General features: G+C 32.2%; 2 protein-coding genes across 2 annotated transcripts in view; one reads left to right on the forward strand and one right to left on the reverse strand.

Annotated features, from left to right (window-relative positions):
• The window catches only part of LOC114337219 (uncharacterized), a 76,775-nt gene extending 74,914 nt beyond the window's left edge, over window positions 1-1,861 (reverse strand). The window contains exon 1 of the mRNA XM_050649804.1: window positions 1,724-1,861. The gene's annotated coding sequence lies outside the window, so the exon portion shown is untranslated. The remainder of the gene's footprint in view (window positions 1-1,723) is intronic.
• The window catches only part of LOC126884018 (uncharacterized), a 114,255-nt gene continuing 98,338 nt past the window's right edge, over window positions 1,730-17,646 (forward strand). The window contains exon 1 of the mRNA XM_050649796.1: window positions 1,730-2,159. Coding sequence (XP_050505753.1) covers window positions 1,873-2,159 — 287 coding nt within the window. The 5' untranslated portion in view covers window positions 1,730-1,872. The remainder of the gene's footprint in view (window positions 2,160-17,646) is intronic.

Raw genomic sequence — 17,646 nt, forward strand, 5'->3', positions numbered from 1 at the left:
CAAAATAGCCGCGGAATAATAGCCCACCGACAAAATAGCCGCGACAAAACAGCCCCGAAAAAAAAGCACCCTTCAGAATTCATCATGAAATAATTCCTAAAAAAATGTTTTTTCGGAAATGGTAATTATCCTCTATTCAGATGTTTATCTTAACCACATTAAATAAAAATTGTCTTTTCAGATAACTCGAGTCCTGTCTTTCCTGCCTCTTAGAAGTTTGAACATTTTTAAGTTAAGCGAAAATCAATGTTAATTCATGATATAAACATTTTTTTCTGTTTTCGGGCAATAGTAAAATGCATTTTAAATTAAATAAATTAAATATACCCTATTCCACGAACATACGCCTGTTTTGGATTACTTCGACAACGAATATTTTACTGTGCAAAATAAGAAGAATGAAAGTAAATTGCAAATTACATTGTTATTTATTGGAATAATTATTAGCGCCATTTACTTTCGTACTTCTTATGTTGCACAGTAAAATATTGGTTGTCGAAGTAATCTAAAACAGGCGTATGTTCGTGGAATCGCCCATACATTCTTCCTTTTTGTCAAATAATTTAAATTAAAAAAAAGTTTTTGGACACCTTGTATAAATAATTATGTAATTGTTTATAAGAGGCTGTTTTAGCCGGGGCTATTTTAGTCGGGGCTGTTTTGACCGGGGCTATTTTGTGTGCGATCTATTTTGTCGGGGCTATTTTGTTTGCGGGCTATTTTGTCGAGGCTATTTTGTGTTAGGGCTATTTTGACGGGGCTTTTTTGACGGGGCTGTTTTGACCGGGCTATTTTGACGGGTCACGAACTTTCACACTAAGGAAAGACCAGTGCCCAAATATTAGCCTTAAGCAAGTCAACATACCACAACAGAATATTGTCAAATACCTGGGGCTTCATCTTGATTCTAAATTAAACTGGAAACAACACATTTTAAAGAAAAAGAAACAAATTGAGTTAAAAGTAAAAGAAATTAATTGGCTTGAAAATCTCGGCTCTCAATTGAGAACAAACTGCTAATTTATAAAACAGTCATCAAGCCTATATGGACGTACGGTATAAAAACATGGAGTTGTGCCAGCAAATCAAATACACAAATTATCCAAAAAACTCAATCAAAAATTCTACGCACCATCGCAAAGGCCCCATGGTACATTTCGAACCAAACCCTTCATAGAGACCTAAACATCCCGTTAGTCAACACAGCAATTCAAGAAAGAGCCAACAGACATCACGAGAAATTGGAAGGCCACCCCAACCAATTAATATTATCACTACTGCAGCCACTAAACAACAGAAGATTGCGAAGATTATGGCCCATAGATCTTCGCTGACACTGAGTCACTGAGGTGAAACCGCTGGGTGATGTACCCCATAACGTCATATTAGTGTACAATACTATAATAGTTTAAGTAAGTTATTGTACTTGTTATCAAATTAACTCATAGAATATGTACCTAATTCTGATTAATAATAAATGCTTACAAAAAAAACAACCCTTGGATCCAAAGGTAGGCTCCCTTAATACTGAGCCACAGAGAGGACATTGGTGATTAAATTGCTTTAAAATAAATATTGCTTGACTTAAATATCAGATGATTTCAAGTTTGGTTGTGTGTAGACAATATTATATCGACTCTTTCATTGAACACAATTTGCCCCACTAATTGTCTGTTTAGCATGTAAACACTTTAACAACGATAAAACATTTTCTTTTACTGACCTACAAACTCCGGCGAGGTACATGAGTATATGGTGGTACCGGTAATCCGCTCAGTCTACTGCACGCTTCGCAGGAAGGTACGTCAACGGCAGGAGATGTTCTAACAAAAATAATGTAACGAACGAAACTGTCACAAAAAGACTGTCAAAATGACATTGTTGCCAAAACTAAAGAATGTGACGGTAATGTTCGCGACTTTGCTGTTTTTGTGTTTACTCGGGATTGACGGGAAGTCCATGCCGTCGTTTTCCTTGAAGTTTCCCGACTTTTCGAAGATCGGGCGCCCCGCGAATATACTCGTCGTGCCTAAAAATTACACGGGATACAGGGTGTCGCAGGATTCCATTCGAATGGTGTATGTCAACGACTTCACCGTAGCTATTGTGGAACTAGGAGCCAATAAATTGTTGTTAAATTGTGAATTAATTGAAATTTGGTAAGTACCTATACAATTTCTATTGTTGTTCTGAAGTTATTTCCTTGTGGCATTTTTGCAATTAACTATTCTAAATGGGAAATAAGCCACAATTTTACCAAAAAAATGATTTTATTAACGTTTCGACGTCAAAATCGGACTAGTATAAGAGCTGTGAGACATTTTTGAGTAGGTATTTTAGGCAACCTGAAAATTTTTCAGGTGACTCTTCTATGATAGCCTAATACAAAAATGCCGGTCTGGCTGGAGGGTAGCGGTTATTTTCCCCAAAAATCCCCCCCAAAATTAAAAAAGGGTAAAAATTGTTATTACAAAAAATATCATTGATATGACTTGAAAGTAAATTTAAATAATAAAATATAAAGGAAATAAACAGGCCAGACGATTTGAGGGCGATTTTAACTCTGCAAGATATTTGCATAGGCGCCCCAGGATTATTTTCAGGGGGTGCATCTGAACTTCAGAAGATTTCATTTGAATCTGTACATACTATTAACGAGTAAAAAATATACAACTATACATGCATATATATGTACATTCCTTCTGGACAGGGAGGTGCAATTGTTATTTTGACAGGGTATTTTTTAATTGTAAAAATAAATATTCAAAAAAGACAGTTTTTTTTTTCATGAAATTTTCCAATTGCCATTTGATCAAACAAATTACGCTTGCATATAAATGAAAAGCGCTATAGGTAAGCATCAGTGTGAGAAAGAGCGTATACCGATAGCTGTTTGCGTCCTCTGTTGTAGCTGAGCGAGTCCGTTTGCTCGAGAAAATCACGTGACCTGGCCATATCTATGTTGTCGTGCCTCGAAACGTTAGAGTAATTATTATATATATTATAGTTTTTTAAGTAATTTTTCTTAATTAAAGTAAAATAATACGTAATATACAATAGATTTTGCAAATATGAAACAAAAAAAAACATATTTATTATTATAAATATATAGGTAGAAAAGTATAAAATTATAAACTAAATTAATTCTGTGTCCGAATCTTGTACTTCTTCTTCAAACTCCTCATCTGAACTTACTATTGATTCCTCTTCTACACGATCTGTAAATAGTTGTAATATGTATTTAGAATTAGTTAAAAATTAATCAGTGATTAATTAATTGAGTTTCTCTACGTATTCTCTGTCCTTTTATACGGAGTCGAAGCCTGGACAATCACGGGCGCATCTGAAGAAATACTTGCCATTTTTGAAATGTGGTGTTATCGACTAATGTAAAATATAGCATGGACACAACACTTAACAAACACGGAAACATTAAGAAAGATGAAAAAGGGAAAATAAATACTCAACAATATGAAGGAAAGAAAAATGAGCTAAAATAAATATACATTCTCTTCTTCTTCGTCAGACTCCCCTCGAGAATCAGATTCTTCTACCTGATCTGTAAATAGTTGTAATATGTATTTAGAATTAATGAAAAATTAATTAGTGATTAATTGATTAAGTTGCTACCTATTCTTACTTATATAACCAATGCTTAATACTTTTCCTTATATAACCAATCACATTAGGTATTTTATTTCTTAGTACATATATGACCAAAGTAGCTCATGTTTCTTTCGTTCATAGTGTTGAGTATTTCTTTTGCCTTTTTCATCTTCCCTAATGTTTCCGTGTTTGTTACGTGTATCCTTGATATATTTAACATTATTCGATAATTCCACATCTCAACAACAGGCTTCGACTCCATATAAAAGGACGGAGAATCCGTAGCAACTCAACTAATTAATCACTAATTAATTTTTAATTAATTCTAAATACATATTACAACTATTTACAGATCATGTAGAAGAGGAATCTGAGTCTCGAGGGGAGTCTGACGAAGAAGAAGAGAATGAATATTTAAGCTCAGATGAGGAGTTCAGATATTTAAGCTCAGAGCTCAAAGAAAAAGTACAAGATTCGGACACAGAATTAATTTAGTTTATAGTTTTATACTTTTCTACCTATAATATTTAATTAAATAATAAATTTGTTTATAATATTTGCAAAATCTATTGTATTATTTTTCTTTAATTAAGAAAAAGTTACTTAAAAAGCTATAATATACAATAATTACTCTAACGTTTCGAGGAACAACAATATGGATATCGCCAGGTCACGTGATTTTTCTCGAGCGAACGGACTCGCTCAGCTACAACAGAGGACGCAAACAGCTATCGGTATACGCTCTTTCTCACACTGTTGCTTACCTATAGCGCTTTTCATTTATATGCACGCGTAATTTGTTCGATCACCTAGCAATTGGAAAATTTCACCAAAAAGCCTGTCTTTTTTAGAATATTTATTTTTAAAATTAAAAAATACCCTGTCATAATAACAATTGCACCTCCCTGTCCGGAAGGAATGTACATAGCTATGCATGTATAGTTGTATATTTTATACCGGTTAATAGTATGTACAGATTGAGATGAAATCTTCTGAAGTTCAGATGCATCCCCTGAATAATCCTGGGGCGCCCATGCAAATATCTTGCAGAGTTAAAATCGCCTGGCCTGTATATTTTCTTTATATTTGAATATTTAAATTTACTTTAAAGTCACGTCAATGATATTTTTTGTAATAAAAATTTTTACCCTTTTGTTAACTTTGGGGGGGATTTTTGGGGAAAATAACCGCTACCCTCCAGCCAGACCGGCATTTTTGTATTAGACTATCATAGAAGAGTCACATGAAAAAATTTCAGGTTGCCTAAAATACCTACTCAAAAATGTCTCACAGCTCTTGGACCAATATACAATATATTGAGCCAAAATAAATACATATTCTCCTTTAACAAAGTTTTGTTTACTGTTTTTTTTCGGCAAAAACACGCTTCAACTTGAAATGTTATGGGTTTGTAAATACCTAAAGGAGAGGATAGACGATTATTATAACATTCTGCTATAAATTAAAAATTATTTTTAATTTTTTCCGTTTCAAAAATTATGCGATACTTTTTGTGATTAGTGTATTATTTACTAAATGAAGTTATTTGTCTCTACTGCTTAAATAATCCCTTCTTCTTTAAGCGCCGTTTCCCAATCGGGCTTGGGATATTATCACTATCTTTACTTTATTTATCGCTACTTTGCTGTAAAGAGTTCTATTTAACTGTCTTTAAACCAGTCTCTTAAATGTCTTAACTATGCCACTCTCTTTCTTCCTATACTTCTTTCTCCGTTTATGTTTCCCTGTATAATCTTTCCCTGTATTTCATATCGCTGTCTCCTCATTACGTGTTGCAGATATTGTAGCTTTTTTTATTTTTATTGTTTATTATTTCGTATTCTTTGCCCATTTCTCGCAATACATTCTCGTGTTTGTGTTCTTCTGTGTCCATGCTATTTTAAGTATCCTTCTATAATACCACATTTCAAATGACTAGCTTATTTATAAGAATAGTAATAACTAAATGTACTTTTGTGAAGATGAATTCATTTCTTTGCAATCATTCCGGTTTAGCACTAAAACAAAGAATAGATAAGTGGTATGCTTGGTTTGTACTTTTGTATGGGGCAGAAGTGTAGACACTAAAGACATCGATCACGAACAGAATTGAGGTATTGGAAATGTGGATTCATAGATGGATGCTGAAGATAGAATTAAGCGCCGTTTCCCAATCGGGCTTGGGATATCATCATTATCTTTACTCTACTTACTGCTGCTCTGCTCTAAAGAGTTCTATTGTACTGCATTTAAACCAGTCTCTTAAATTTTTTTAACTATGACACTCTCCTTTTTCCTATACTTCTTTCTCCTCTTATCTTTCCCTGTATCGTCTTTCCCTGTGTTGCATATCGCTGTCTCCTCATTACGTTTTTCAGATATTGTAACTTTTTTATTTTTATTGTGTTTATTATTTCGTATTCTTGGCCCATTTCTCGGAATACATCCGTGTTTGTGTTCTTCTGTGTCCATGCTATTCTAACTATCCTTATGTAATGTAATACCACATTTCAAGTACCTAGCTAATTTATAAGAATAGCTCTGACAAAACTACTTTTATGAAAATGAAGTCATTTCTTTGTAATAATCATCTCAGTTTAGAACTAAGACAAAAAATGGTTCAGTGCTATGTTTGAGAAAGTGCCGAAATGTGGACGCTAAAGGTATCGATCATGAGCAGAATTGAGGCATTGGAAATGTGGATTCATAGACGGATCTGAAGATAACTTGGACAGCAATAAAAACTAATGAAGAAGTATTAAGGAAGGCCAACAAAGATAGAAAACCGCTAAAGACTGCTAAACACCGGAAAATGTCTTATCTGGGACATATAGTGAGGGAAAATCGATATAAAAAATTACAACTGGCAAAATAGATGGCTCCTTAAAGGCAAAATAGAGGGCTGTAGAGGTGCAGCAAGAAAACAAGTAGTGTCATGATTAAAAAACATTTTAGTGCGGCAGATTCGTGCAAATACTATAAGAATTGTGCATTTAATGATAGAAGCATACAATTTGGACCACATATTATACTATACATATAAAGGTTCAAAATTAGATATAAACCGGGAGGTATTAACAGAAGTTCAACCACGATTTTCTAAGTCCTGCCCTTTGCAATAAAGGAAGGTTAGAGAAGGTACTTACAATTTGTGGAAAAATCCACTGATTTCCTGTGACATTTTCCTGTGAAAATTAGATTTTCCATGAAAAAAAAAATTGGGAGTTGCGATTAATTTTTAAGTCCTGTCATATCCATAGAATAACAGGATACTATCTATTTTATGAAGAAAAATTTTTGGGCAGGACGGTTGCAAAAGGACTAAGGGAGTATACAGATATACAAACATGTACTTAATGAAAATAATGAAATTTTCATAATTTTCTAAGTCCTGCCAACTTAATAAATTAATCATATTTATTTCAAAATGACCAAAAAAAATGTTGGCATGACGTCACCTAATGTTTAACTTCACTTGTTTCTTGGAAAATTCTGTATAAAATTTTCACTCTGGTTCCGTGATTTTTTAAGTCATAAAATAAATTTTGTTATAAAATAAATAATTTCAGTAGACATTATTCAAAATGACAGGATGCTTAGTTACAGCTTTTTTACTATATATAGTTAAAAAATGTGTAAGAAAATTCGTGGAAAATTACACGATTTTCCAAGTCATGCCATTTCGCACATATCTCAAGAAGGTTAATATAAATCTATTTTCAAAGAGGCAGGATGATTGTATAGTTATTTTGTATAAAAAAAAATTTAATCGTGTGTCTGTAAAATTATTTCAGGGTGTTATACAAACATATTCATATCACCACAATTTTCTGAGTCACGCCATGTCGAGTATGCTTAAAAACACTAATCTAAAACCGTTTAAAACTTGGCAGGATAACCGCAAAGATGAATAATACAAAAAATTAATTTGTATATCATTAAAACAATCGTATCCTATTAAATATTATTTTCCCGAATAATGTCTCTGAATTTTTACACACTTTTCAAATCTAATAGCAAACTGTGACATCTTTATTTTAAGTGATTAGATCATATTTTTATCTAAGTAAACGCAATAAAAGTAAATAAACAATTTTTACAATTTATTGGTTATAGTAGGAAATTTACCTACCCATTATATTATACAGGGTGTCCAGAAACTCTCATAACAAACGAAAACCGGAGATTCCTCAGATAATTTTAAGAAAATTTAACTCAATTCACCTAGTTCAAAAATGCTTCCGTGGAAAGCTAGAGCTCTTTAAAGATGGCGTCTTGTAATTCATCATCGTCATAATTCAACTCGGATCTATCCACTGCTGGATATAGGTCTCCCTCAGTCTTCTCCATGCATTTCTGTCCTTTGCTGTCTGCATCAAGTTTCTGTCGATCCGTTTGATGTCATCAGACCATCTGGTTGGCGGACGACCTCTACTTCGATATGCTTCGTCTAGAAGAAGCATATCGAAGTATTGTAATTAGTTTGTTTAAAATAGCTCCAGAATGCTTTTATTTGGAAAAACGAAAACTGGTACACTTATTGATCTTCCAGAGGTCAATTGTCAAATGTCAATTATCAATTGTCAATTTTAATACCGGTCATAGGGGTCCGTTTTGGGTACGGAAACGGATATTTTATCGAATACTTTTCTGTCTAACTTTTAAGCATTTTTGACACTGTATTATTAAATTCTGGGATAGTTTTGTACTAAAAGGTATTTTTGCTTTAACTCAGAAGAATACGCAGTTTTCTAGAAAAATCGATTTGAAAAATTTTTCGTTTTTTGGTTTTTTGAGTTTAAAAAAATTTAGAAAAATTCTATTTAGGAAAACGAAAACGGCTACGTTTATTTCTCTTCCAGAGATGAATCGATTTTATCAATTGTGAATTTCTAGTACTGGTCATCGGCATCCGTCTTGGGTAGATCAAGGGATATTTTATCTCATAACTTATTGGTCTTTAAATTTTTAGACATTTTTGAGAGTAGAGTATTAAATTATGAGGTATTCTAGTACTAAAAGTTACTCTTGCTTTGAGTCGGCAAATACACCGTTTTATTTAATTTTTTAAAAATTTTTTTCAAATTCAACAAACGAAAAATTTTAAAAAGGATTTTTCCAGAAAACCGTGCATCCTACTGACTTAAAGCAGGAGTACCTTTTAGTACTAGAATACCTCACAATTTAATAATCTAGTGTCAAAAATACCTAAAAGGGAAAGACAAAAAAGATTCCTATGACTGGTACTAGAGATTCGCAATTCATGGAATCGATTTATCTCTGGAAGAAAAAAAGGCGGACCAGTTTTTGTCTTTCAAAATGGAAGCGTTCTGGAGATACAAAAAATTAATTACAATGCGCCATCTGTAAAGAGCTTTAGCTCCCTTAGGCAGGCCGCACATCAAAGAAACATGAAACGTAAATCACGTTTCATGGAAATAAAACACTGCTAAACAAATAGACGTCCGGCCATTTATGCGACTCTCCGAAAATAAAAATGTTTTATGAGCATGAATCACACTCGTTTCATTGGTAAGCGGACATTAAGATTTGTTTAGCCGTGTTTTATTTTCATGAAACGTTGTTTTTTGTTATCAATATATTTTTGTTGCGTAGCAATTTTATCCCGCCTTCTTACTTCCCACAATATACACACGCATGTAACAGGCGCTAAGTTGCCGCACTCAACTGGTTTTCCTGATATTGTAGGATTGTAGATATTGTCCTGATATTGTTTCCTATATCTAATAGCAAAATGTCCCAACACTAACATCACCAGAATAAATCGATTTTTAAATACAGCACCTATCTACTTGCAACTTTTTGCATTGTGTTCAGGATAACATCAGGAAAAGGTGTACAACATAAAAATGGGTGGAAATTGCATTTTAGTGCATAACATGCATCCAAAAGTGCATAAACCTGTCAAAATCAGTGTATTAAGGGCAAAATTTTGTTATTTGGGAGGCTTATGGAGTTACGAATACGCAAGCAGAACCGACCTCCGAATCACCTAGTGCCCAGAGTGGCTGCTAAAGCACGTCATCTGGAGTTTCGTGGGATATCGGCAATAAATTAAAGAAAACAGATTATTTGAGGGTTTTTGGGATGGCCGAACGCGAATATGACATTACAACCGACCCTCGGAGCACCTGGTGCCCAGGGTGACTGATGTCGAATTTAGAGGGTTTTTGGAGGTCGATTCTGATGGCGTATTCATCTTCAGCAACCACAAAACTCCTCGAGTAATCTACTTGCATCACTTTAGTGTCTGAAAGCCTCGCAATTTAAGAATATGGCGTGTATATCAGTCACCCCGAGCACTAGGTAAAGATCTGTTCTAATGTGACATTCTTGTTCAGAAACCCCAAAAACCACCTGAGTAATCTGTCTGTATCAATTTACTGCCGAAATTAGTATACTTATAATAGTGAAATTTGGAGGAAGGAAATGAACGGACGTAGGCTTCTTAACTAGTCATGACAGGTGACGTAAAAGTGACAGATGACTTTACAGCGCCACTGTGACAGATAATTTTAAATGGTACCCTATGGTAAGCGATACCTCGTTTGATAGGTATTGAAAATACCCATTCAGCTATACTAATTTTGTTTGAGTTTAAGCTCATTTGGATGAATAAATGAAATAATAAAAAATTGTAGCTTCGCATTTAATTAATAAAAATTCAAACCTCCGCCTATGGTTACTTGTCAAAACGGTTGACGATGACGTAAAAACTACTAAAGAGCTGAAAAGTGTCAACTTTTTTGACAAAATAACCATGGGCGGACATTTGAATTTTTAATAATTAAATGCAAAATTACAAAGTTATATTTATTTCATTTATTCACCAAAATCAAAATCAACTTAAACCCAAAAAAATTAGTATGACTGAATAGATATTTTCAATACCTTTCAAATGAGGTGTCACTTGCCATAAGGTTCCATATAAAATTATCTGTCACAGTGGCGCTGTAAAGCCATCTGTCACTATTACGTCACCTGTCATGACTAGTTAAAAAGCGTACGTCCGTTTATTTCCTCCCTCCAAATTTCACTATTATATGTATAACCGTTCAAAAGATACGAGGGGGGGTACGGACTTTTGACTAGCACTGTATAAATATGGTATAGAAAATGCTTAACAAATAAAAAGGTACCATAAAATATCATTTTATTATAATACTAAAATACAGGGTGTCCTATTTAAGAAAACCCAGAAAATACTCATTCCGAGTTTCAACCAACCCCGTATACTAAAATTAAACATTTTGGTATACTATTAATAACTGACAATAGTAGACTATATTAAAAATCGTTTAAACATAAATTAATAGAAGTTTGGATATCAATCACGAACAATATGTATAGGGTGTGAATGTTCCTACAAAATTAACAAAAAAACGTAATTATATTTTAAACTACCTCGTATAATATTTCAAAACACTATATTTTATTAAAGAAAACATCGAGTAGAATCCAAAAATGTAAAAATATACAGGGTATTCCATTTAAAAAAACATAAATTTGTGTCACCCTGTCAAAACGGGTAGCCCTGTATATTAGAAAATACTGTTAAATCATAGTCCTATCTGTGGCCCATGTTTTACCTAGATAACTTTTTTCGTATATCTTACGACAAACGAGTAATTGGACTTTGTCACACTAATGCCCCACCCTGTATACAAAATAACCATAAAACCATCCTGCCTCTTTGTAAATAGACTTATATTAAGATTCTTGAGACATGTGCAAAATGGCATGACTCAGAAAATCGTTGACTTTTTCACGAATTTTCTTACAAATCTAGGACTCCTGCCGTCTTACAAGAACCATTTAACCTTCCTGCCGAGTACCAAAAAGGTATTGATTGTATTTAAGTATTATAACTTTTTAAAGGTAGGACTAAGAAAATCACGGAATCAGGGTGAAAATTTTCCGCAGAATTTTCCAAGGGACAAGTATACTTAAACATTAGGAGACGTCATGCCAATTATTTTTTTTGGGCATTTTGAAATAAATATGTTTAGTTTATTTAGTTGGCAGGACCTTGAAAATCATGAAAATTTCATTATTTTCCTTACATGTTTGTATACATATATACTCCGTTACCCCGTTTGCAACCCTCCTGCCCAAAAAATTTTCTTCATAAAATCGATAGTATCCTGTCTATCTACGGATATGGCAGGACTTAGAAATTCATCGCAAAACCCTATTTTTATTTTTTGGGAAAATCTCATTTTTACAGGAAAATGTCACAGGAAATTTGTGGATGTTTCCACAGATTGTAAGTACATCGTCTACCCTTCCAGTATTGCAAAAGGCAGGACTTAGAAAATCGTGGCTGAACTTCTGTATAATATCTCCCATTCTAATAGGAAGCGATATCAGATTTTGCATTTTACAAAAATGGCGGGGATTCAAAATGGCGACTATACATATGTGACTAATAGCACGATAACTTTTGAAAGAGATTTCAGATTTCAACCAAATTTGGTATATAGGCTCTTTTTTATGTGTACGATCGAGGTCTTGAACCGGAAGAATCGGTTTACCAGAAGTTGTGTTTCTCCTTGTTTTTTTTTTGTAAAAATATGTTGTTTTTTTTATTTCACCCTGTATGTATTAATTTTTCAAATAGTTAATACGGCCATTAAAAAGAGCGAAAAAATATTTTTTAGGAAATATTTTTAACTTTTTAGTTATGTTAATTACCATTTATTAAGGGCAAAACGTATCTTCACATGTACCTATAAATGCGGCAGATTCGTGCAAATATTATAAGAATTATTGTGCATTTAACGGTAGAAGCATATAATTTGGACCACATATACTACACATGTAGAGGTTCAAATTTAGATACGAGGCCATCTCAGTTTTTGTTCCTTTTACAAAGTTGGCGGGCATTCAAAATGGCGACTATACATATGTGACTAATAGCACGATAACTTTTGAACGAGATGTCAGATTTCAACCAAATTTGGTATATAGGTTCTTTTTTTGATGAATAATATCGAGGTCTTGAACCGGAAGAATCGGTTTACCAGAATTTGTGATTTTACTGTTTTTTTTATGTAAAAATATGTTGTTTCTTTTTCAATCCTTTCACCCTGTATATATTAATTTTTCAAAAAGGTGATACCAGCGTTGAAAAGAGCGTAAAAATATGTTTTAGGAAATATTTTGAATTCTTTAGTTATATTAATTATCATTTAATACAAGCATAACTTATCTTCACATGTAGGTACCTATGTGCGGCAGATTCGTGCAAATAATAATATAAGAATTATTATGCATTTAATGGTAGTAGCATATAATTTGGACCACACATACTACACATACAAAGATTCAAATTTAGATATGAGGCCATCTCAGATTCAGTCTTTTACAAAAATGGCGGGAATTCAAAATGAATCTGCCGCCCGTAGGTACATGTGAACATACGTTTGCATTTATTAAATGGTAATTAACACAACTGAAAAGTTCAAAGTAATTCCTAAAAAATATATTTACACTCTTTTCAATGGTGTTATTACCTTGTTGAAAACTTTATATATACAGGGTGAAAGAATTGAAAAAGACAACATATTACTACATAAAAAACAGTAAAAACACAAATTCTGGTAAATCGATTCTTCCGGTTCAAGACCTCGATATTATTCATCAAAAAAATACCAAATTTGGTTGAAATCTGACGTTTCGTTCAAAAGTTATCGTGATATTAGTCACATATGTATAGTCGCCATTTTGAATGCTCGCCATTTTTGTAAAAGGAACAAAAACTGAGATGGCCTCGTGTCTAAATTTGAACCTCTATATGTGTAGTATATGTGGTCCAAATTATATGCTTCTACCATTAAATGCACAATAATTCTTATAGTCCAGGGCCCATCTGTTTTGAGATGGACGTTGAGAGGTGACTCAAATTTTTTTGCAGAAATTGCTTGAAAATAACTCAAATAATAATATTTGAGTTATCCTCCCTCTCAAAAAGGTCCGGAACATTGTTTAAATAATTAAAATGTCAAAAAATTAAGGAAAAATTCGATTTTTTTCTTCGTTTTTTGATTATAACTTTAAATGTATTCATTTCCCAGAAAAGATGTACTGACATAAAAGTTTCGTAATTAAATATCCTACAATATAGAATGAGTTAAAAGTTGAAAAAAATAATCACCCTTGTTGCAAAATAGCAATAATTGCGAAAAAAACCATACAAAAACAAATATTGGCATTTTACGTTTTTCAACCGTTTATGCTACACTTATGACCTTCATATTTCACCCGGAAAAACTTTATGATACAGTAAAACAACACTGTAAATTTCATTAGGATTGGTTCAATAGATTTTGCAAAATAAATTTTGCAATCCAGCTTTCGCAAAAACAATTCATTTTTTTCAAAATGTTACAGGACTAAAAATAAAGCAGATAGCAAGTTGAAATTTTTTTTTGCGTATAGAAGTGTACTGTAGCTTTCATTTGCAATTTGCAAAATTAAAATCGATTAACTACCACAGCGTCAGGAATTTTTTAAATAAACATTAATTATTGGTGCTACGCGCAGGACAGCGGTGTTCGATTCACATGAAGTTGATTTCCACCAAAATTTCTTCCAATCTTCATCTAATATATTATTTTCTTACTCTATATTTTGTTGTATTTTAATATTTTTATTCCACAAAAATCAAACTAATTTTATTATTGTTTGTGAAATATAGTTTAAACAATTGCATACGTTTAAAAATAATAAACTTTTATTCTCAAGTTAAAATATATGAACAAAGAAAGTTTTTGCTAAAAAAAGTGTTATTTCAAAGGATAGAGTATGTGTTTTTATTTTGCAATAAACAAATTTATTTATTTATATTGAAATGTACTAAAAATTAACATGTATCAATAATTATCAAAGGTCATTGGAATGCCCAATCAGAGCAAACTATTCGGTGTCCTGCGCGCAACGCCAATAATTAATGTTTATTTAAAAAAATTCCTGACGCCGTGGTGGTTGATGTATTTTAGTTTTGCAAATTGCAAATGAAAGGTAAAGTACATTTCTATAAGCAAAAACGATTTCAACTTGCTATCTGCTTTATTTTCAGTCCTGTAACAGTTTGAAAAAATGAATTTTTTTTGCCAAACCTTTAATTGCAAAATTTATTTTGCAAAATCTATTAAATAGATCTTAATGAAATTTACAGTATTGTTTAACTGTATCATATAGTTTTTCTGGATGAAATTTTTGAAGGTCCTAAGTTTAGCATAAATGGTTGAAAAACGTAAAATGCGAATACTTGTTTTTGTATAGTTGTTTCCCAATTATTGCTATTTTGCAACAAGGGTGACTATTTTTTAAATTTTCAACCAACTCTATATTGTAGGAAATTTAATTACACAACTTTTATGTGAATACAACTTTTCTCGGAAATGAATACTCTTAAGTTATAATCAAAAAACGAAGAAAAAAATCGAAATTTTCCTTTATTTTTTGATATTTTGATTATTTAAACAATGTTCCGGACCTTTTTGAGAGGGAGGATAACTCAAATATTATTATTTGAGTTATTTTCAAGCAATTTCTGCAAAAAAATTTGATTCACCTCTCAACGTCCAAATGTACTAATATTTTTACAGATGCGCCCTGGTCTATTATAATATTTGCACGAATCTGCCGCATATGGTACATGTGAAGATACGTTTTGCATTTATTAAATGGTAATTAACATAACTAAAAAGTTAAAAATATTTCCTAAAAAATATTTTTACGTTCTTTTCAATGGTGGTAATAACTTTTTGAAAAATTAATACATACAGGGTGAAAGAATTGAAAAAAAAACAGCATATTTTTACATAAAAACCAGGAAAAACACAACTTCTGGTAAACCGATTCTTCCGGTTCAAGACCTCGATCTTATACATTAGAAAAAGACCCTATGTACCAAATTTGGTTGAAATCTGAAGTCTCGTTCAAAAGTTATCGTGCTATTAGTCACAATGTATAGTCGCCATTTTGAATCCCCGCCATTTTTGCCAAATTGAAACAGACTGTATGACTTGTACACACTTCTAAATAGGCCAAACCAGCAAACAGGTGTATGTTCTCAAAGAAATTGAAAGTGTGTAAAAAAATTTTTAATAATCAGCTAAGTACTTTCAACGCATAACGTGCCATCATCAGAGCTTCGTCCTATTATAAATCCTTCATAGAAGAGCAATTGTTAAAAATCACATGAAAAATCACGGATACTGGGCAAAAGCCACAGATATCGGGTATAAAACCCTTAAAATTAAAAGTTTTTTACATCTAAATTATCTTTTAGTTTTAAAATTACAACATGGCTGCGTCAAACCATTGTGAGTTCACGTGAACAGCATTGCGCTGTTCGTGAGCTCTAGTGTCCAGCTTTTAAGTCCATATTGTAGTATCGAAAACACGTAACATCGCAGAGCTCCTACTCTCAGTTTTAATAAAAGGTATTTATTGCAGAAAACTGTTTTCATTATTACAAATGCATTTCTTGATATTTCTATCCTGGCCCTTATAGGCTATTGATTATATTCAAAATAAGATAGCTAAAAGGAACTACAACGTTAACGGGGTTTTATTATTTGATATGGTCAATGGACATCTATTTATGAAAAAACCGCGGAGTGCTACCATTTAAAGCGGTGCGTTTTTGAGAAATGGGTGAATTAGTCCCTGGGCACAGGTTACATTAGGGTGAGTTCTATGCACTTTTGGTACAAATACGTCTACATAAAAATTGTTCCTGGTTAAATTTCCTATCTAAATATAACTTTTTAAAGTCAAATATACTTTTTTTTACAAAAATATATTCAAAAGAAAAAGCACAAAGAAACCCAAAAGAAAGAAATTTTGTTTTTTGTCCCATAACTTTTGTCCACGGGGATATAGGTATAGACATTGCTTCACAGAAAAAAAACTTACATATTTTCTCTTTAAAATGATGTTTGGTATGGGTCATTAGGATTTACATTTTTCGAAATATGATTTTTCAAAGTTCGCCACTCACAGCAATTTTGGGCAATTTTCCTCGTTATTTCGCAAATATTGTTCTGTAACTTTTTTCTACGTAACTTTAGGTATATGCAATTGTACACGTAATAGGAATAGAAATCAATTACCTTTAAAATGGTCTACTGTATAACGTTGTACGACTTTTTTTAAAGAGATTGTGGTTTTTCAAGGTTTTCTACTTTTAACGATTTTTTTATAATCTAATATAAAAATAAAACAAAATTATTATATAATATATTATATATTATATAATACCTAATATAAAAAAAATATTATTTTTTACATTTTTTACGATTATTTTTTAAATTTCTCATTATAACTTTTTTTTTCTTGTACATGAATATACTATCTATATATTGCGCAACAAAGAGGCTTACTTTCTGTTCTTTAAAATGGCGTATCATCTATATTTAAATACATAATGGAAACCGAGTGATTATTTGATATTTTTTTACCTGTATTATTTAAAATATTTCTTTTACAAAAATTACAAAAACATTAGTCTTAAAAACATCACTTTAGTTAAAATTATTTAAACGTTGACATTTAAAAAATTTTCAAAATCAAAGTCCATCTCTTCGTTAGCATTAGCTTTAATATCTTCCTCTGACACCTCAGTTATCTTAGAGTTCCCACAATTAGTACCATGCACATGCACCCTTTGCAGAATATTGAAATTCCGATCTTCCTACAACCGCAGTTTTTTGTACATCCTTTGGTACATTTACATGCTATTTTTTCAAGCAAAGCTTGTGGTGCAGGAGCTTTGACAGTAAATATTGGAAATTAATCCATATTTTCAAGTCTGCCCGGCCGAGTCAAGTGGATCAAAAGTATTACCTATAAAAAATAAGATTCAATCATAACACACAATCACATAAAAAAGTTATAATGAGGAATTTAAAAAATAATCCTAAAATCAAAAATCGTTGCAAGTACTTGTTACAATTTGAAAAAGCATATATATATACGGGGTATCATATCGGCTGACGCCGCATCCCC

The sequence above is a fragment of the Diabrotica virgifera genome, chromosome 1 (genome assembly GCF_917563875.1).
Source record: "Diabrotica virgifera virgifera chromosome 1, PGI_DIABVI_V3a".
Classification (NCBI taxonomy): domain Eukaryota; kingdom Metazoa; phylum Arthropoda; class Insecta; order Coleoptera; family Chrysomelidae; genus Diabrotica; species Diabrotica virgifera.